Source organism: Echeneis naucrates, chromosome 3, assembly GCF_900963305.1.
Source record: "Echeneis naucrates chromosome 3, fEcheNa1.1, whole genome shotgun sequence".
In the NCBI taxonomy this organism is placed as follows: Eukaryota; Metazoa; Chordata; class Actinopteri; order Carangiformes; family Echeneidae; genus Echeneis; species Echeneis naucrates.
In genome coordinates this window covers 19,197,165-19,218,996 of record NC_042513.1, presented here as the reverse complement: position 1 = coordinate 19,218,996, position 21,832 = coordinate 19,197,165, and the positions used below count along the sequence as shown (strand labels likewise).

Sequence of the window (21,832 nt, the reverse complement as noted above, 5' to 3'; positions counted from 1 at the left end):
TGTCTTATGGCCTTCTAGGTGGCAATATCCATGTGAGTGTTCATATGTGACAAGACAGTGACTCTGGGAAACAATCTGGCTGCAACTGATATCTCGGATGATTGATCTTGTCAGTGTTGAGTCAGTGCATTTACTTTTTATGGAATCAGATGATGTTTACTATTCTTCCTCTCTAGTTTGGAAATTAGGTCTACAGTGTTTAGTCTGTGCATTAAGTTCAGCCTCAGCAGTCATAGCGATCCCAAGATGCTCGGAATTAAATCAATGACTATACAGATAATTTCATTCACTGACAGACATAAGGAAACAGAGGAAGATGTAAGATGAGCAATCCTTGCTGGTGGTAGCTACACAGGTATCCACCCACTCTCAATGGTAAATGTTAGGGAAACAACAACTGACATCATACTTGGCCAGACTTCGCAACAGTGCCAGTGTAGCTAATAATCCTTTAACCATGTTTTGACAGTAAGCCCCTTTAGGATCCATGGGGCAGAACACAGGCATGCTGAGCACCTTATAAATACAAATTACATGATAAAATTTCATGTACACATGTTCTCTTTCACCTGTATGTCATGTTTCCCTGCAAACCTATACCATTAAATCTCTGCAGCATCATTCATAATAGCAGTTTGTGTATAGTTCTTGCTTAATGGCCACTCATAGGATAAAAGTGTCATTACAGTACAGTGTTGCAATGAATCAAGTTAAAGAAAATATATTTTTTGGTAAATGGAGAAAGGTTACATTTCTGTGACTCCTGGCATGCCAGCCAACAACACATTTATTTATTGCAAAAATCAAATACATTAATTGGTCAATGTACTGTAGAAGCAAATGTCTTAAAACAGACAAGCATAACAGTTAATTCTATTAAGTGAAGTCATGTCTGCTGTGTTCACATCAGGGAATAAAATATTTGGTGCAGTATCACACCACTGAGTTTTTTCTCATCTGATGTGATGCAGTTCCTCCTTTTCTACTGACAAACAGTCCTTGAGCCATCTGCCACTGTGTCTTCTTTTGCACTGTCTGATGCAGGTAGCCATTATAGAAGTCAGCTGCTGAGAGCCTTTTTTTCAGGACCACTGCCTTGAATCCCACCCAGCCATCCTGGAACAGGAAACAGATAAATACAAGTTTCAGCCACAACATTATCAAGACGAAAACTATATTTGAAATGGGGGCGTTTCAGGCCTCAAACTAACCATCCACTTCTTTCACATTTACCTGTTGTCTTCAGAATGTTTGTATGTCTGCTTCCACATCAAAACATCAACAGAGCCACGCCAGGACTAACTATGTTTCAGAGAAAACTCTCCTCTTTACAAATACTGTTAATTGCAAACAAGCAGTTAACAGTAACCGTTGTCGTTATGGCAACAATAAACAATAACTTTGGCAAAGGCGGCATGTAACACAGTTTGTTAATTCAAACATGTAACTTGGCTAAGCAGAATGTTTCAACTAATTCAATGACACTGCATGATTTACAATGAGGGGGTAGACAGATAAATGTGTTACTGACAGGTTGATTAAGTCTCTCCATGCGGACTCCTCTGTCTGCCATTGTAGTTTAGTACGTCTTGTTTGAACATTGTGATTGGTCTAAGTGTGGAGAAATGTAAGGAGCCATATGATTTGCTGAAAGCAAACACACCTGATTGGCTGATGAGCCTGTCAATCTGAATCACACATTTGATTGACAGCCAATGGTCGTTGAACTGTGATGTCAGTGCGGTCTCAAAATTCATGGCACAGATTTCTCTCACAAATGTAGAGAGGTCACAAGACACAGCGGTGGTACCAAGGAAATAGAAATGGATAGTAACAACGTGGCATTATTCGCATCTTGTACTCAATAGGAAGTCCACCCTACCGTCAGAGCAAGAACACACTTGCACACCTCTTATCTCCAGTTTCAAACTTCTGGCATTTCTGTAGCTAATGGAGTTAACCTGCTGACATCACTGCCTACAGAGTTTTCAAACTTTTACTGACACTTCAAAAACCCACAACCTGCTCAGGATGGACAAGATTTTGTGCAGATGATAACATCTTATGAAGTGAAAGTGCAATGTGATGATTCTCTGGAGTCTTCACTAGCAGCTCCCAATTTTATTGGTCTATAAAGGGTTTGGAAAAGTCACCATGGCAAAGAAATACTTCTCTGTTAATATAAAGTACATGTTGATTTCCAAGCTCCAAGATAAGGACTGCCACCTATGTATGTCTTGAACATAAATATATGCACTGCCCTGCTTTGACGTGGGAGTGGGGGTGGAGGAAAGAGGCCCAACTTTAGGCCAGTGTCAGTAAACAAAATAAATCTAATTTAATAGAGTTGGACAGACCTTACAGCAGACAGCCAGAGTATTGGACTCCTTTTGAAAGGTCACTGAGCCAGGGATTGGTTTCCTGTGTGGATCTGCAAATAACATATGATTGATATATGAAACTTTAGGGTGATGGCACAATGCTGGAGCATCTTAGGGTAATCACAAATAGACACACATGCATGTAAAGTTTGAACTTCTTCCAGCGCTTCCTTCTGGAAGCGCCTCAACACAGAGACATACTGTAGCAATCAAAATTATTCTACCCCCATTACAAAATGAAGTTTGTTGGCAAAATGTCAAATGTTTTGGGGCTTTGCAATAAAGAAATTACTCAAGATCAGTTTAGTTAGTTAAATAAAATTCATATTACAAGGACTTTAGCCAAATCCAAAACTAAAACCTACTTTCAATGACTGCTGCAGTCTTAACATTATTCAACCCCCTGAATAGAATTCCTACTAAGAGGACACATTTGCAAATCAGATGTTCTTCTTCATTAGTTACATCAGGTATGCATGAGATAGAATAGCTTAAATACCTGGAGTGTTGACTGCAATGTTTTATTGCATGTTAGAAATATGGCAAGGAGGAGGCCACTTTCTCACTATAAGGCAACAGTACTAACCACTGTCACCTGACAACTTACTTTAAATACACTCATTATTTCAATTAATGTCCATTTTTAAAACTTACCTGATAAAGAAATGTGACATTTTCCTCCAAAATCCAAAAGTTTTATTGTCCTACCCATCCATGTGGTCTTCAGAGGTATCTGAGGGCAGAGATAAGAAGGGGTGGCGTCCCATTTCTAATCAGTCAAATTTATAAAATATCCACAGTGCTTAAACCAGTCTGTTTGTGTGAATGTCAAGTAGAATATTCATTAATACAAAAGGAACCCAAAGAGCAAATAGATAGACAGATAAGTAGGTGGGAAGGTGGATAGTGAGGGGGTGGGTGGTAGTGGGTTAGAGGGTTGGTAGATAGGTTGATGCAGTTCCAATTACCCGGGATCCAATGGCACGATACAGACGATCAATTTGGTCACATGTCTGCTCCTCCCACACCAACCAGCTCATGGAGTTTTTGATCTTTGGTGCTATTGGAGGAAATGACAATGTGTGGAATTTCTCTTGATTAGTGTTTAATTTAACTGTGGGTATACGTCACACACGTACCGAATGTTGCACCCATGTCTCCTTGCTCCCTTTTATGTGACATTCTATCCGACAGTGTCATCAATGTGTTCATCAGCTGTAATCAGGAATAGAAATAAAGTAACGCTATCACCATCCTGTCAATAAGATGAGGTTAAAACTGATTTTCAGTAATTCACCAGGTGTGCTCCCTTGGTGGCAAGGACAGCTCCAAGCTGCTCAGCTGTGCAGTTCCCAGGTACCTGATGCTGCTCCTGGTTGAGAATGGGGCCCACATCAAACCTGGGATGTGGAGATATATTTTAATCTGTTTTATTTGTTGTAAAGAAAAAGGCACCCTAAGAAATTTTCCCTCCATTACCTGTGAGGGCGAATCTGGATAATGGTGACTCCCGTTATTTTGTCACCGTGCAAAATGGTGTGGAAGACAGGTGCTGGACCTCGCCATCTCGGCAGCAGACTGGGGTGAACATTCAAAATCCCACTGCACAGAGCACGCACAAAGTGCGAGAACATTTAAAACAGCTGCCTGCTTAAAGCATTAAAATTTAGCTACACACAAACATGACAAGAGAGCGCAGGGGGACACTGACATGCCAAAAACGTCTAAAAGCAGAGAAGTTGGTTTCCTGCATAGCCTGGGCAGCGCCTGTTTGCCAAATAAAAATTATTTTCTGTTGTGCAATTGTGCATTTCAAATTTTTCTTGAGCCCAGCTGGTGTCTGCGAGCTGGATTTGTGTTCATTTTGACACATTCAAACATGAAATAACGATCTCGGCTGATGTGCTATTTGCCCCAGTCATGACCAGATGCGAGATGTGATGTGCAGTTGCTGTTCACAAGATGGTGAAACTATCTTTTTCAGATAGTTCACCTCATACTGATACTAAGGAGAGAAATTGCCACAAAAATAATCTTGGAATGTTGATGTGGATCTAATTAATAAGGTTTAGGTTCAGTGAATACTGAAGATGATATTTCAAAAAGACAAAAAAAACTCACTGTGGAAACTTGTTAATTAGTCCTTCATGAAGTAAACAGCCAAAAGACACCACCACGCCAACATCAAACTGTCCATCTACAATGTTGGGGGGCCATTTGTGGAGTGGAAGGTGGTTCTGTTCAGCAAACTTCTTCACTGGGACATCGCCAGATAAAGTAACAACTTCAATGGACTCCACAATGTCTCCACTGGAGCTGCTGCAAACAGAACAAAAAAGAAAGTTTTTGTTCTTCCCTTCCCTCATTCCAGAATGATAAAACCCCAAGAGCTCTCGGATGAATATAATGTTTGTTTGACAACTATCTGTTTTGTTGTTTAACTAGAATAAAACTCAAGAACAAAGATGAATAATTAATGTGAAGTGCTACCACGATGAGACAGTCAAGACCAGACAGTGAAAGAGGTCTACACTTTGGTTTTCTGAGGAAACATGGGTTTGAAGTCAGTAGAGACAAAACCAGAAAGTGAGTACTGATATACAGTACATTTCTCCACTTTCATGAGGGAACACAAGTCTTGCTTTCTTTTTGGTACTGAATTTACTCTAAAGAATCAGTCTTTTAGCATTTTTTTTTAGGTTTAGTTCAAATTGTAAAGTAAAAGAGGGAAGATCAGCTAGAAAAGAGTATGCCTCTCTTCTACAGCTTTTACTCTACTGCAGGAAATGTTTGTAGTCTCAAGCACAATAACATCCTCCAGCTCTGTGCCTCTCCTTTACATCTTCCTCTCTCTTTTTTGTGTTCCCATACCTTTTCACCTATTTCTCTCTACAGGTATTTCTGCCTCTGAAGCCGCAGAATCTGGATTCATGATTGTCAGATTGTTGTACTTCCCCCGTAATCCCGCCGCCACAATAATTGCTATTGTTTACCATCACTGTTCTTATTACCACTACCATTGCTTGACAGTCCTATACACTGAATTTATTCAATGTTCTAATGATAAATAAAAGCAGCATAAACATAGAGGTAATAATTGGAATAAAGATAACAATATAAAAACAGCTGGTTCCTGCTTTTCCTCACTTAACAAAGTTTGGATTTAACTCCACTGACTGACCAGGTCCTGCAGATCTTTGCATCCTGTTAGGTTCATCTTAGAACATTTTAAAAATATATTCAAGGCCCAGACCATCAACTAATCGGCAGTCAACTAATGAGTGTTTCAGTAATTGACTCTGGAGGATACAAAGCCATGAATTAGTTTGGCCTTTGTTGGACTTCATCTCCATGTGCAACCTGCCTGTGTTGTTTTATGTTCTTCCCTCAGCCCTCCTTTGAGGACACACACAGCAGTACACCTTCAGCCTGGTTGCTCCTCTTAACACCCAGTTTTTTCTTGTTGCAATCAGGTGTTTGCTCCTGCTGGAAAATGTTTCATCTCTGTATTCAATATTTTGCATTGAAATAACAAAAATTATGAATGACTGTAAGGACTGTGGTCTAGACCTCTGCTATGTGTAAAGTTGGGATTATAGAAATCTAAATAAATGTCACTTGAATGTGTGGTTTCACGGAGATTTAAGTTTGTGTGTATTTACACACATTTCGTGGGAACACAGTACAGTTTTGTACAGTATTTATAACACAGTGGGTGTGTAATTGGATGTCTTTCACACCTGTTGGAGGTGAGGAGTTTGAGGGACTCCACGGCAAAGTTATCGGAGCCGAAGAACAGGAGCCTCCACGGCGGTCCAACCGAGGACATGGGCCTGCAGAGCCGCCACTGCGGCCCCTGCCGCCTCCGCAACACCGCCGGATGACAGCAGCGCTGGAGGTGGTGGAGGCCTTTCAAGGCCGCCGCCGCCGCCGCTGCTGCTCCGCTGTTCGGCCACATACTCACACCCGCTGTCGGTCCACTTCAAAACACCATGTGTCCCAGTTACCAGGGCTGACACCGAAGGACAGTATTACACCGGAGTGGACTTGCCCTGAAAATGTCCACACACGGCGCCGCCATGTTTTTCCGTCACGCTTCTTCTTCGTGGACTATTATTGGTGGTTGAAAACAAGAGTACTGCCACCAGGCGGGAAGTGGAGTCAGAGATGTTTGGTGTTTATTTCAGCCGAGCAATAAGGTGTTGGAGTGGGTCACAAAGAGGGACATATGGCTCTGGAAAAGGCCAACGTAGGCGTAGATGGTTAGTTGTCTTTGTGTGTTTGTTGAGGTAATAGGCCGGGAATCCATCAAAGCAAGCAGCAGGCTCTGGTCTATGGACGGATCCAGTCTCTGTAGAGGGGTCTGGTCTAGGCTCTGGTCTGTGGACGGATCCAGTCTCTGTGGAGGGGCCTGGTCTAGTGTCTAGTCTCTGGACAGGTCTGGTATCTGTGGACGGGTCTGGTCTAGTGTCTAGTCTCTGGACAGGTCTGGTATCTGTGGACGGGTCTGGTCTAGTGTCTAGTCACTGGACAGGTCTGGTATCTGTGGACGGATCCAGTCTCTGTGGATGGGTCTGGTCTAGGCTCTGGTCTGTGGACAGATCCAGTCTCTGTGGAAGGGTCTGGTCTAGGCTCTGGTTGGGTCTGGTATCTGTGGACAGATCCAGTCTCTGTGGACGGGTCTGGTCTAGTGTCTAGTCACTGGACAGGTCTGGTATCTGTGGATGGATCTGGTCTAGTGTCTAGTCACTGGACAGGTCTGGTATCTGTGGACGGATCCAGTCTCTGTGGATGGGTCTGGTCTAGGCTCTGGTCTGTGGACAGATCCAGTCTCTGTGGATGGGTCTGGTCTAGGCTCTGGTCTGTGGACAGATCCAGTCTCTGTGGAAGGGTCTGGTCTAGGCTCTGGTCGGGTCTGGTATCTGTGGACAGATCCAGTCTCTGTGGAAGGGTCTGGTCTAGTGTCTAGTCTCTGGACAGGTCTGGTATCTGTGGACAGATCCAGTCCCTGCTCTTCAGTGTTTGAAGACCATGCTTTTTCAGTCATTACTCAAATGACAGCTGCAGCGCCACACTGGTTCCAATGAAGGAAATGAACGAATGACCCGAAAGAAAAAAAGAAAAAAAAAAAAGATGTGCTCTTTTCAGTGAAAGAGATTAAAAGACAAGAGTCAGTAAAAAGATCCGAGCTTCTCACCACTAGTGGCCACGCCTGTCCCCGCTGTGCTGCTGGCACAGAGAGGACCGTGAATGCACCGCTAATGTGAGTCACATGACAGGCCAGCCTCTCCGTCTGATCTGATACACATCTAATAATCATGGTAAGCGTCTCGCTAAATAGATTATTATTACACGAATCTCCGTGTTTTTCTCCGACAGCCGCCCGTGCTCGTCTTGTGCCACTGCAGCAGCTAACCTACAGCGAGTTGAGCTGATGTAAAATTGGACTTTAATGTGAGTGCTGCTGTGGCCTAACGTCTGACAGCGGTTAGCAAGGCTAACAAGCTACCGACTGGCTGCTGCGCTGCAGAAAGCGTTTCGCTCAAACGTTTGTTTTATTTTCCAGTTGTGTATTCATCAGACTTTATTCCACCTTTTTTGCGTTTGGTCCAATAAACTTACACAACCTCTGAGCTCTCCGGGGGCCGAACAGGTGACAACAACTAACGCTAGCTGTTGTTTAGCAGGCTCTTCCGCTTTGCTGTGTCATATATTTTTGCCGTAGCTAAATGTTGCAGCCAGAAATCGTTGAGACAGAAACTAGAGCAGATTGTGTCTGTTTCACAGGAGTGCCGTGAAAAACTGACATGGATGTCAGTTTTTCCACACACGTCTCGTACATGAGTCCGTTATGAATGAATGTGTTGGGCTCGGACGGACCTGAGCTAACCGGAAACACGCAGGTCATTAGTGTGTGATTTGTGTGTTGTTGTTGTTTTTTTTTTTTAAATCACGCTGTCGTGGAAACTGGGACGGATCAGTCCTGAGTCCCAGCAGCCGAGGTCCAAACAATGTCCCTCAGAGGACATGGTCACTGACACTGACTGACTGTGGCGGGGGATTTAACTCTGTTCTTAAATATATCAACTGGTATAGCAAGTTAAACATGTGTCGTGTTTTGCAGGCCCTCGTCGTATTAACCTCATTAAGTTTAAATTAAAGGTAATGTGAAGCAATTTGTATTTGTCCTTGGAGAGAACCTAGATCATGCAATTTTGATGAAGTCCTAGCTCTTGGGGTAATGAATCCAGTCCAGTGGAGCTGGATGCTTTTTCAACCATTTCCAGGTTAAAACACGACATAGCATGACAGTGAAATGCCGATGACCTCTTTAAATGCATTCAAAAGAATTACCCACCTGAATAAAATTGCAGGTACATCAAATAAAGTGTAAAGTAACGCCTGTCCTTCCACTGCAGCCGACCACTCAGCAGTCTCCGCAAGATGAACAGGAGAAGCTTCTTGATGAGGCTGTGCAGGCTGTCAAGGTCCAGTCCTTCCAGATGAAGCGATGCCTGGTAGGATGAATTCAGCTTCTTATAACTATTAATATGATCATGCTAATTGAATGATAGTTGGTTATCAGCCCTGTGATGAATGTTGGGCATCTTGCCAGCCATCAGGAGCCACTGGCATCTCCAGTGGATATTTTTATCTTGATATGGTGGTTTTCTTTAAGGGAACTGATTCCTTGTCACATATTAAACGCAGACAGTATTGTCTGTACCCAGCAAATCTATATTCAAGTCATTCAGCCCTCTTAAAATGGAATTCAAATTCAAGACATCAAGATTAATGGTTGAATTTATATCTGTTATATCTGTTTATACATATAACATAACTCACATAAAGCATTTTTTTATTATTTCTTGAAGCACTGAAATGTTCCAGCTGTTCAGTGTTAGTATAGTCATAGTTTGACTGTGTTGTGTGATTTGCAGGACAAGAGCAAGCTAATGGATGCCCTGAAGCATGCTTCTAACATGCTGGGTGAACTGAGGACCTCTATGCTGTCTCCAAAGAGCTACTATGAGCTCTGTATCCTATACATTTTGAGGTTAACTGTGTCGGAAATAGCGTTAAAACTGATGTAAAGATGAATGATTCGTTTTTCATTACTTGCTGCTATCAAAGATGCAGAGGGCTCTTCATTGTTGTGTCAAAGCAGTTTCACAAAGGTTTACTGCTAAAAGCTATTCTGCACTCTACAATAAGCAAAGAACGTTGCCTTTTGTGTGTTGTGTGGAAATCAAACATTCAGTCCAAAGTTGATGTAAAAACAAGGTCAACTGCTTTATTCCTGCATGAGTAAAACGTAAGCCCAGAGCAGAAGCAGCACCTTCAGTGAAAACAGGATGCATTTAGGCTCAATGTTGACATACAGATCAGCCCAAGTGTCTGAGCAATGCCCAACAAATCTATAGTCCTAACTAGACTGAAGCTAAGGTTGACATTTTGCAAGTTAAGCAACTTTTGTTGTGTATAAACAAAGTCATAGTCTGTCTGCATTGGTCCGTAACAGTATTTTCAGACATGGCCATCTCTGACGAACTTCACTATCTGGAGGTTTATCTGACTGATGAGTTTGCTAAGGGACGCAAGGTGGCAGATCTTTATGAGCTTGTCCAGTATGCAGGAAACATCATCCCCAGACTGTGAGTATCACTTTCACTCAGTGCAACTTAATTTAATGTCAATTTAATGTCTCAGTTATGACAGCAACTTTCATCGGTCTGAACTCAACTTCTCAGTATCTGACATTAAACAATGATTATTAGGATCAAATGCATCAGGTTCAAACTTTGGAAGTACCTTATTATTTGAATGGTTTCGCAACCTTCTCTGACCTGGTGTGTTACTGAAAAAAAACCCCATCTTATTAATGTAATAAAATATAAAGTGATTTATAATTGGTTTCAAACTAATTTGAATGCTAAATGTCACATAATAATTTTTTAAACTGAAAACTAGCAAAAGTTTCAAACTATTGAAACTATTAAACTAACATACAAGGATGAAAGCATTACTTCCTTGGTAGAGATAATAAAATCAAAAGGCCACTGATGCACCATGGGAATGCGGTTTATACAAACAGAAGTATCCACTGTCCAAACAAAGCCATTTTGGTTTTGGATTTATTTTCCAAAATGGGCAAGTAAACTGAAAATGTCACTGAGTGCACCAAATCCACTGTCTCACACAAACACAGTGAAGTCAGAGGCTTGAAATGAGTAGATCCTGTAGATATATACATCTAACAGCAATTATAGCACGTATTGTTGTTGTTCTCTGTCAACCTTCCTCCACTTCACCCATGTTGGATGTAAAATATTACTTTCAGACCAGCCTGTGCTCGCTAAGGAGAAATACTTCAATCATTTAGCTTCACCTCATTTGTCTGAAAATTCAAGAGTTTAAATCTGACCAGTAATAATATGAAATGGTTTATAGTTTAATTATAAAAAAAACAGTAACATCATTTCAGAGAGGTCAAAAGTTAATTTATAAAGCCAGCCGCTCACGGCTCATTAACCTGGTTACCTGGTCTCACACAGAAATGACACACAGTCCATGTGCCTTACTCACTCCCCTTCTGGACTGTCATTGCATATTATTACACAAAAAAATGGGATTTGCTAGCAAATCCCATTTAGCAGTATATGATGTATAAATAAAAAGGTTAAGATAAATAAGTATCAGCTACTATTGAAAAAACTTTGTACAATATGGCAATTATAAAATATATCTTCCTCCAAGTGGTTGCTTGGTGTTAATATAAACTGCTGCTTTCTCTCCCCAGCTATCTCTTGATCACAGTGGGGGTGGTGTACGTTCGCTCCTTCCCCCAGTCTCGTAAGGACATTCTGAAGGACCTGGTCGAGATGTGTCGGGGTGTCCAGCACCCACTCAGGGGTCTCTTCCTCAGAAACTACCTGCTGCAGTGCACCCGCAACATACTGCCAGATGATGGAGAGCAGTCAGAGTAAGTAACTTTCACTTACTGTCCACAGCATCCATGTAGCTACATTTGAGATAAAAGGCTGGCATTCAAAAGCTCCTTCAAAAACACGCAAAAGTGATTGAAGCCCTCTCAAGATTTATTGAGTGCCAACAATGATTCTCTTTTCAGAAAGAGAATGTGGTGTCTCTATGTCTTTACATTGCTCTCAGGGAAGTTGTAGCAGGAAGAGAAAGCATGTCTTGTCCCAAGCTGTGTTCAAAGTGAATGCTGAAACAGTCCTTTGCATTTAGTTGTCTCTGCTTTATTGATCCTAACCCATACTGTCATCTTGTGATCTGTGCCTATATTCCTGAATGTAAGAAATTCTTTGAAAAACACCTGCCCCACAGTGGTTCAGAGGAGATGACTGGTGATATCAATGACTCCATCGACTTTGTCTTGCTGAACTTTGCGGAAATGAACAAGTTATGGGTCCGAATGCAGCATCAGGGTCACAGCCGAGACAGAGAGAAGAGGGAAAAGGAGCGACAAGAGCTGAGGATTTTGGTCGGCACAAACCTGGTTCGTCTCAGCCAACTGGAGGGTGTCAATGTCGACAAATACAAACAGGTGTGGGATTTGTGAATATCTTGTAATTTGTCATGAGTTGGATGGCGACAATGGCTGGAATGGGAGTGAACCGTGAGCTGCAGCTCAGACAATTGAGATCAAATCTCACTCTTTAGTGTAACAGTCTGAGTAATGTAGACCAGCACTCTAGGCTGCTCCACACATTTGACTCTTCAAGACCCTGGTTTAGAACTAATCATTTGATAGGCTAGACAGTCTTAATACTGCATATAATAAATGAAAAGAATTATTGAAGGACAGTGTTAATTTTATGCTCTTTTCCTCACTCAGTAGAAAGCAGTGTAAGGTTAAACACAACATACAACCTCATCAAATTTTCAGACCCCATAATTTTTGTACACTTTATTAGATTTAGATCAATTTCTACTGATATCACCTGATACACTGCCACTGCTAAAGACATGAACAGCCTGCAGCTGTGATTCACCCTACTGAGAGGATGATTTGCTGCAACCTGCCACCCCTTCAGGAACTGAACACCTTCAGGTCCCTGTGGCAAGCAGGAAGGATTGTTGCTGACCCCTCCCATTTCAATACAATTCTTTCAGACCTTCCCCTTTAGCAGGAGGCTGTAGTCCATCAGGACCAAAACCTCAGTTTTTCCCTTGTATGTAGTTCACCTCATCAGCAACAGAAGAGAACCTTCATTTATTTTTGTTTTGTGAACACCAAAACAAATTATTCCTTTTACAGCAGAAAACCTACTTGGCCATAAACCACATTTGGCATCTCAAATATTAAGAAATATAATGTCATCATTATGATCTCTCTGTACAGTTTTCCTTTGTCAATTAAATAAAATAAATAAAATTTTTATTTAAATTTTATTTAAATTAAAAATAAAAATAAAAGATGAAATCATTGTAGACATAGCTTTTAACCAAAGATTAGGACAGTGAACTAAATTTGGAACTGTTATAAGCATAAAACTACATTTGGTCTCGAATGTGAACACCTGCTCAATATTTTCTACATATATCTCAAATGTTGGTTTGAACTCTTGACTTGAGAATAATAACTTTTACTTAAAATATTTTACTCCTGATATGTAATTTCAGTTGCTTTTCCTTTCTAAGCATCACATTTTCTATATTTGATGTGTTCCTCAGCATTAACACTCATTTAACCGAATGGTCTTTTGCTTGGTAAAACAGTTTTTTGGTTTTTTTTTCTGTGTTCCTCTTCCCAGATTGTTCTTCCTGGAGTGCTGGAGCAGGTTGTGAACTGCAGAGACTCTTTGGCTCAGGAGTATCTCATGGAGTGCATCATTCAGGTAGGGACCACTGTTTACCTCATTAAACTGGTCTGTTGTTGGCCATGTCTCTATCAAATTAGTTAGATTTTACTATGACAAAATAAGGTACAGTGATAAAAGTGCATTCTGCTGTAGCAAGTTGCTATTAATGCAAACAGAAACAGGAGTGAAATCTTCCATATGGCCACTTTAACTTTATGACATCAGAGCAGGAGTTTGCAGCTGACTTGACTTTAGTGCCACATTAGATCTTGGTCTCATGGTTTTAACAGGTTTATGCTATAGATGGCCCCAACCAGAGACTTCACTTGTCAAATATTTGTGTCTTACTCACTAGATTAGTCAGCTGGTCCTACGTATTTATGATGTTAATGTAATTATTTGAAAAGAATTTCAATTTTTGGGGCTGGTCAGAAAGTAAATGTGATATTTAACATTCTGTACCCAATGATATTTTCCAGAGAAACCCAAAACTGCAATAATAAGCTTTTAAATGTACCTTTTATCAACTCAACCATGAAACAATCCATCTGCTAACAACCAGCAAAACCAAGAATTAAGTGTGGGATTGTTTGTTTGTTAGTCATCATTATCTCAGATTGATCCCACACTGCAAGTTTTCTGCTTGACACACCAGTTTGTTAGGATATGTATGTTAAGGTGAAGCAAAGTTGCTCAAATGCGTCTGCTGTCTGCAGGCACCAGTTGTGTCCATGGATTTTGCACGTTACTGATTAACAAAGCTACTATGTGTTGCCAATTCTTTGTTGACTTTCCTGGGCTGCTGCCCCCTCCCCAACCCCCCACCCCTTTGCCTTTAGGATGGCAGCAGTTCACGGCAGTATGCTTTGAGAGTTTTTCATGGTTCGTGACAGGTAGTTTGTTCCATCTTGGAGAACCTGCCATAGTTCTTCTGGGGTTCTGTCTTTTCACCCCTTAATGAATCAACAATGCTGTGAAAACTATCTCAGTCACAGGAACAACGTTGGAGCTAGTGCATACATTTCATTGCCAATTACTCCCATCTCTTTTGGTCATGCTCAAATATTCTACCTTTAAGACTTTGGTATGTAAGATTCCTAACAACGTTCTGGTCCTTTAATTCTGTGTTATGAAAGATGAAATTATAATTTAAAAAAGATTGATATCTGTGTAAAACACTGCGAAAGGCCTGTGAAAAAACAAATCAGCAAGAACTGGATTAAAGCTGAGTCCCCAAGCCTCAAGTAGTGGGGAATGGACGAAGTTAAGAAATATATGCAATGGAAAGGCTGTGTATTAATCATTTTTAAGCTCAACCAGACACTCCTGGACTGCAATTGTGTTGTTTTGTCAGGTTTTCCCAGATGAGTTCCATCTTCAGACCCTGAACCCTTTCCTGCGTTCTTGTGCTGAGCTACATCAACACGTCAATGTCAAGAACATCATCATTGCCCTCATTGACAGGTGCAGTTTGATTCGTTGTCTTTCAGTTTCTTTATAGAGCTTTTGTTCAAGCAAAATTACCCAACATTACAGCTACTAATGTTGTGAAGTGTCTGTATGCTTTGACCTAAGATAAAGTTGAAAGTTTCACACGAAAGGAGAGTGGCAGAATGGGGAAGGATACAATACTGACTGATAAATTTTATTTAGCGAGTGAATTTGGGTTTCTGTGTCATTATTTCCGCCTTGAACTGAACCTGCAATCTTGTTGTGGGTCAATAGCACTTACCACTATGCCACCATGTTGCCCCTTATTAGTGTGGATGTATCCTTAAATTATTTTTGCCAATTTCCATTTTGTTTTTCAGACTTGCTCTGTTTGCTCATCGAGAAGACGGCCCTGGGATTCCAGCTGAGATAAAATTGTTTGACATTTTCTCTCAACAAGTGGCCACTGTTATTCAGGTAAATTCATTAGTTTATATGGTAGTTAAGATCATTTCATTACACAGTAAAATGTTAGTTAATATATATGACCAGATAAAGGAATATGTTCTTTCTTTTTTTTTTTTTGCTTCCACTGTAACCCAAGGCTACAAGGGCTACGACTCTCAATTTTACTACTGACTGTTGCAGTTTGTTTTAATAGTTTGCGTTTCTGTGCACACTTAAGTGGCTGAAACTAAATCCATATACAATTGAAAGCTTACTCTGCACTCAGCAAGCAGTTCTTGTATCTGACTAGCAGTTCTGACAGAGCACACCTGCTTGCTAAAAGTTAACATATGTTGAACTGAATAAGAGTGAGCTTAAAGCACATTTTGAGCTGCAGTCCTTTGGCAGATCATGACTAAAACATTAACACAAGGAGAGAACACCAGAGACTAAACAAACACTGTACAGAGGTTAGATCATGGTTTTTGTTTATATCCAAAGTGATTACATCAAGTCCAAAAGCCAGTAGTCTTGGCAAGTAATGAGGGAGAACCAACACCAATTCATTTATTTTTAATTATAGGCAGCAGGAGGAGGTTTCAGATTTAATTTCCCTGTTAGTGTTCTTAGGTTGATTGAACATGACCAATGCACTGTTTATAGTATCACTCTATTATCAAACTAGGCTGTTCCACCCCCAGTGATTTAAAAAGTGTCAAACAAACTGGACTGACCTTGCTGATATTTTTATTCTCTGATTTGTTCAGTCTCGCCAGGACATGCCATCAGAGGATGTGGTCTCTCTCCAAGTTTCTCTCATCAATTTGGCCATGAAATGTTACCTTGAGCGTGTTGACTATGTAGATAAGGTCCTGGAAAGTACAGTTGAGATATTCAACAAGCTCAACTTGGAACAGTAAGTCTCTTTACTCTATTGAGGTGTATTTATATCCTGCTGAATGGTTATTGGATGCATGCAGAATTGTAAAACCTTATCCATGGGTTCAAGAGAGTGAGTCCAGAAATTCCTTAAGAAGAAGAAATGTCTGTCACAACAATACAAATTAATTATAAAAAGTCTTGGTTGACTTAAAAGGGAAAGAAAAACTTGCCTTGGCTTAAGTAAAAGAGCCTGTTGCCACAACAATTAAAGATGTCTTCATATATATGAGAGAAACCAGACAATGGGAGCGAAGACGAAGGAGAGTGAGGGCTCTTTTCGTTAACAGACAGTGACAAGAAATTTGGGAATCATCATGTTGCATTGTTACTCCATTAAAGCAAATTAAACACAAGTATGATCATGGGGAATAACATCTGATGAACACTAATGTGTCACACTTTAACCTACTGTCTTGCCTCTTGTAGCATAGCCACCAGCAGTGCGGTGTCAAAGGAACTCACCCGACTGTTGAAGATCCCAGTTGATACCTACAACAACATCCTGACAGTGCTGCAGCTGAAACACTTCCCGCCGCTCTTTGAGTACTTTGATTACGAGTCACGCAAGAGCATGAGCTGCTACGTGCTGAGCAACACGCTGGACTACAACACCACCATTGTGGCTCAGGAACAGGTTGGATTCTGAGCTACCACTGCCACATGAGGATGTTAACATATACGCATTTCCCTTTAATCATCACTCACATCGCAGTTTGATAAAAACTAATGCATGGGAGTCCTTCAATGAGTCCTCTTCTATGAAGGTTGTTGTACAGTGTGTTGAGTCTGTTGTGTGGTCATTTTGGAGGCTGCAGTTCAGCACTCCCTGCTGCATTATCTATCCCAGTCATATGAACGGGTTGACCAAATAATTAACACGGTTTAAAGCACCATGAAATATATCCTCCAAAATGATCACATTGACCACAAACAAAAAGTTCATCAAATCAAACCTCCTCCCTCTCTTTATGCTTTCTTTAGGTGGATGCCATCTTGAATTTGGTATCCACGCTGATCCAGGACCAACCAGACCAGCCAGCAGATGACCCTGACCCTGAGGATTTTGCTGAAGAGCAGAGTCTTGTGGGTCGTTTCATCCATCTGCTCCACTCTGAGGATCCCGATCAACAGTATCTTGTGGGTCCTTTACTCAGCTTCCATTCCAGTGACTTTGTGCAATTATATCATGTTCCAGATAAACCACATGACAGTTACTGCTGAGATTGTAGACGTTATGCTGCAGTATTTTTCTTTTGAGAAATTTACCAATTCAGACTTGTGGGTTGTGATAAATTGTAAAACTTAATCATCCGGCAGTATCTCTGTTGTCCGTTCATTCACATTGATGGTGACTTTGTGTTTAGATTTTGAACACAGCTCGAAAACACTTTGGTGCCGGTGGAAACCAAAGGATCCGCTACACGCTCCCCCCACTGGTGTTTGCTGCCTACCAGCTGGCCTTCAGATACAAGGAAAACTCCTCAATTGTAAGCACACACACCACAACACACTTTACCTGCAGTTCTGTAAATTGTCTTTACTATGATTAAATTATCTTCATTTTGCTTCCCAACAGGATGACAAGTGGGAGAAGAAATGTCAGAAGATCTTTTCCTTTGCCCACCAGACCATCAGTGCACTTATCAAGGCTGAACTTGCTGAACTCCCTCTTCGACTGTTCCTGCAGGGGGCACTGGCTGCAGGCGAGATCGGTTTTGAGAACCATGAGACTGTAGCGTACGAGTTCATGTCACAGGTAGAATGAAATTCTCCTAGAATCCCTTCCCTTTAGTTATGTTTATGGGTTAATGGGGAAGCTACAGGTATTGTTATCTCAGAAAAACCTCCAAAGACACATAAAAAAAGACAAACAGATTTTCAAAACATAGGTGGGAGACATTTTCACATATATACTTGGCCTTTTGTATCTGGAGCTACTTGTGAGATTTGCTATGGATAAATATCCAATGCTAGCATTGAATGCTGTTCAAGACAAGTTTAGAAGAAAAGTTTTCTCCATCATATCTTTTCTTTCGCTAAAGATGCGAGCCAGCTAGCCTCGACCTATTTCATCACTTTGCAGTCACTGTGGAGTCCAGTCTTCCCAACCTACAATAGTCAAATATTGTAAAGGACCATATGTTTAGTTTTCTCCTGTTCACAACCTGTTTTACCTTTCTCTTCTTCCATCCTGAAACACCACCCTCACATCCTGGTGATCACCTCTTCCCAGGCCTTTTCTCTGTATGAGGATGAGATAAGTGACTCCAAAGCCCAGTTGGCAGCCATCACACTGATCATTGGCACCTTTGAGCGAATACGTTGTTTCAGTGAAGAAAACCACGAGCCACTGAGGACCCAGTGTGCACTGGCTGCCTCCAAGCTGCTAAAGAAGCCTGACCAGTGCCGAGCCGTCAGTATCTGTGCCCATCTGTTTTGGTCCGGTCGCAGCACTGACAAAAATGGAGAAGAGGTGCGTTGAGTTGCATCCATATAGGCATATACATTGGGCTGAAACAGACTTGGTGTATATGTATAAAAATCTTTTAAGGAAAGAGAATACTGGGATATAAGGGACTCAATAAGTGAAGTTGTTAAATTGTTGTGTAGTCATGTCCATGCAGATGGAGCTTGAAAATCTGGAGCAGATTTGACCTTCAATTTTTACAATAAAGAAATAAACTGTTTAACTCAAATTATGTGCATAGGGATGGTGAATACATCTATTCTAAGCGCCTGTGTGAAAAACACAGATTCAGTCAGATGTCATATTTTTTGGGACAGTTAAGTTTATATCAGGCAGGAGCCAGCAGAGAGGTGTCAGGAGATGAGTCTTGATATCTTTCTCAATTTGTCTGTCTCTCTCTGACACACAAAAATACACTGGATAGATCAATCACTACATACTTGGTTATGTGTGTATCTTTGATGGTCTTGAAGCAGAAACTTATCTTGTCATGGTCAAAGAGTCCTCCATCCTGATACTACGAGGATGGCTCAAAAACTTCAAACTTAAATTGCAGATGCTATCCAAAGTTTGAGATGATTGTTCTAACATCTTTGTGGTACATCTGAATCTGTTTGCACAGCAATCATGGCTGGCTCTTGTTTTTGCATCTGTAGATCCGAGATGGTAAGCGAGTGATGGAGTGTCTAAAGAAAGCCCTGAAGATTGCCAACCAGTGCATGGACCCATCCCTGCAAGTCCAGCTTTTCATTGAAATCCTCAACAGATATGTCTGCTTCTATGAGCGGGAAAACGACGCGGTAAGGCACCACGCAAGTCAAATTTTCTCACAGTTGATACAGCTGCTTCAGACTGTGGTGTGAACCACCGTCAGTCAGCTCCTCAGTCACCAGGTAGCTGCTGTTACTCTGCAGTAATCTGATTCCTAACTCGATGTCCCACAGAGTTATATGAAATCTGGGTTTGTGTACACATGCTTGGGTTTCTCATCAAGTCCAGAACAAACACATCAGATAGAGCAAGTATCATTATGACCACTGTATGTCAACATTCCCCTTTGAATTCTGAATTCAAGGGTGCATCATCATCACCATCATAATTATTATTGGCTTTCTGTCAGATTGGTTTACATTTCCATGAGCTGGAAAGAGCTAGAAACTAAAACTTGGAACAATATCTGAAAATCATGTGCATCAGTTGCCTAAGGAATATGCAGTCAATCAGTCGCATGGTTGTGCTGTAATTTAGCTAATGGACTTGAAATTTGATTCATAGGTCCAATTCAATGTGCTCCACAAAAAAGGCTTGTGAACCCAAGTATACCTGGATTTATCTTTTTGCTAATTTGCATAATTTGATGAAGTGAATACAACTCAGTCAATCTCTGTCAGTCATTCTTCCTCACAGACTTTAATGGTCCCAACCTGTATGGGCACTGAAATACTAGTCATTATTTTTAACCCTCAAAACACAGCTCCTTTCACATAATGTGAATGCAGTCCACAGCAGATCAGACTGTAAACTGTCCCTTATCCTCCACCCATCTAGGTGACTGTCCAGGTATTAAACCAGCTGATCCAAAAGATCAGGGAAGATCTTCCCAACTTGGAGGCAAGTGAGGAGACGGAGCAGATCAACAAACACTTCCACAACACACTGGAGCATCTTCGTCTGCAGAGAGAATCCCCGGAGTCCGAGGGCCCTGCCTATGAAGGCCTGGTCCTTTAAAACTATTGCAGGTTGGGAGGATGTGAAGTCCATCCATCAATGTTTCATTATGTTAAGAATATAAAACTACACACACTCACAAGGACACACAAAGGCGAGGAATAAAAATAAACATCAAGGAGTGATAAAAGACGTGAGTCCTTCATTTAAAAAAAAAAAAAAAAAAAGAGGGGGGGGGGGGGGGCTTTTTTTCTGCATCATTTCCTCCTCACTTTCCCTCTATAGCAGAACTATTATCTGCAACAGATTAGGGAGTTCCGTTTTAATAAATGTGTGTCAGCAGCAGTGTACTTAGCTTCAATTTTCACTTGTGGCAAGTCTTTGGAATCATTCCTTTATAATTTCATACTTGACCAATTTACCTTTAACCTGAATCACTTCATTGTTGATGATAGAGTTACTAGCTGTGATAGGTGTAAACACTGAGTCATCAACCCCTCACTCCTTCACATCGTTCCATACTGAGAAGTGGCTCTTTAGCTGAGTATATAAAGACTACAGGATATTGTAGTGACATTATAGCTCATTTCCAAACCTGAGTCATCATTAATCTGCCGTTCTGTAGGATTGCTTTGTGGCATATTTTACACATGTTGGGACAACGGCACAGAAGACCAAACGCATGCAAGCCATGGAACATCCAACCTACGTTTTAGAACAGAGCATCTTCTCATCTTGTCAGATTTTGACTGGAAATTGAGTCAGTTCACCAAATTATGGTGACCGTGGCAAAAAAGTTGCAAATAACTTCACAAATCCATTCATTTGCAGGGGAGAAAACATTTAATTTTCAAAAATCCTCTCCTCTCATAACTCAGTGATGCTTCATTTTTTGAAATAACATCAGAAATGTCTCTCCATTTCTCCAGACTTCATGTTGACTCCATATTGGTTTATCTCTGGGCTTCTTGCTGGTGGATTGACAGAACTGCAGCATGTGTTTGCATGCTTTAGTGTGCTTGTACTATACAGCCCAATGTCAATGTCACTGTCAGTTTACTCTGTAGAGATCTCGCCAACTGCAATGTCTGACTATGTTGAACAGTGAAATCCTGTTGCTTGGTGATGCCGCCCTTTCAGAATGGTCTTTTGTGGTGGGGGAAAGAGGGGTGCAGCGATCCCTGAGGATTGACATGTTGCCATGATGAGTAATGTACAAGTTTATCTTTTAGATTTTGGAATAATTTGCTGTGGAGATGGCAGTGTCTACTGATCTGTCCCTTTTTAGCTATTGTTGATTTGTTGAAGGCAATATTCTCTTATTCCTCTCCCCTTTGAAATCTGTGTGTGAGCTCACCTGTAAAGCAGTTGAAGAAAGAAGCAGATTAAATAGCAATTATCATTGTCATTTACTGAAATAAATTTGAAACTAACAATGAATATTTGCATTTAGTTAATTTTACACACAGAATATAAATATAATAAAATGTTATCATTATTAATATATTGAGTGATTGTCATATGTTAAGGTCATATTTTACTATTGTGTTTTTGTTTTTTTTTCGTGAACCACAACAATTTTTTTTCTGACCTGGTAGAAAACTTGGGCCAGACCTGTCATATAAATCATATACATATATACAACCACAGTGAATTTACTTGCAAGA

General features: G+C 40.9%; 2 protein-coding genes across 2 annotated transcripts; one reads left to right on the top strand and one right to left on the bottom strand.

Moving 5' to 3' along the window:
• Positions 1 to 100: 100 nt before the first annotated feature.
• On the bottom strand, positions 101 to 6,471 carry mtfmt (mitochondrial methionyl-tRNA formyltransferase). The gene is made up of 9 exons (XM_029498421.1): positions 6,122 to 6,471; positions 4,503 to 4,700; positions 3,861 to 3,983; positions 3,679 to 3,781; positions 3,521 to 3,596; positions 3,350 to 3,441; positions 3,036 to 3,114; positions 2,358 to 2,431; positions 101 to 1,116 (listed from the first exon to the last, which is right to left on the bottom strand). Exons 1-9 carry the CDS (start codon positions 6,337 to 6,339, stop codon positions 934 to 936), a joined length of 1,146 nt encoding a protein of 381 aa, XP_029354281.1. The 5' UTR covers positions 6,340 to 6,471; the 3' UTR covers positions 101 to 933.
• A 1,168-nt stretch (positions 6,472 to 7,639) lies between these two features.
• Positions 7,640 to 20,400, top strand: vps35 (VPS35 retromer complex component). Its single transcript, XM_029497729.1, has 17 exons — positions 7,640 to 7,702; positions 8,801 to 8,899; positions 9,323 to 9,419; positions 9,913 to 10,036; positions 11,182 to 11,364; positions 11,733 to 11,952; positions 13,163 to 13,246; positions 14,565 to 14,674; positions 15,022 to 15,118; positions 15,856 to 16,004; positions 16,457 to 16,664; positions 17,012 to 17,167; positions 17,395 to 17,517; positions 17,607 to 17,786; positions 18,264 to 18,503; positions 19,154 to 19,297; positions 20,046 to 20,400. Exons 1-17 carry the CDS (start codon positions 7,700 to 7,702, stop codon positions 20,223 to 20,225), a joined length of 2,397 nt encoding a protein of 798 aa, XP_029353589.1. The 5' UTR covers positions 7,640 to 7,699; the 3' UTR covers positions 20,226 to 20,400.
• The last annotated feature ends 1,432 nt before the right edge of the window (positions 20,401 to 21,832 follow it).

Coding starts and splice junctions, on each gene's coding strand:
- mtfmt (XM_029498421.1), bottom strand. CDS start 6,339: ATGTGGCCGAACAGCGGAGCAGCAGCGGCGGCGGCGGCGGCCTTGAAA. Junction 4,701..6,121: donor AAACTCCTCACCTCCAACAG/GTGTGAAAGACA, acceptor TTCTGTTTGCAG/CAGCTCCAGTGGAGACATTG. Junction 3,984..4,502: donor CTAATTAACAAGTTTCCACA/GTGAGTTTTTTT, acceptor TGCTCTGTGCAG/TGGGATTTTGAATGTTCACC.
- vps35 (XM_029497729.1), top strand. Junction 8,900..9,322: donor TCCAGATGAAGCGATGCCTG/GTAGGATGAATT, acceptor TGTGATTTGCAG/GACAAGAGCAAGCTAATGGA. Junction 16,005..16,456: donor AACAAGCTCAACTTGGAACA/GTAAGTCTCTTT, acceptor TGCCTCTTGTAG/CATAGCCACCAGCAGTGCGG.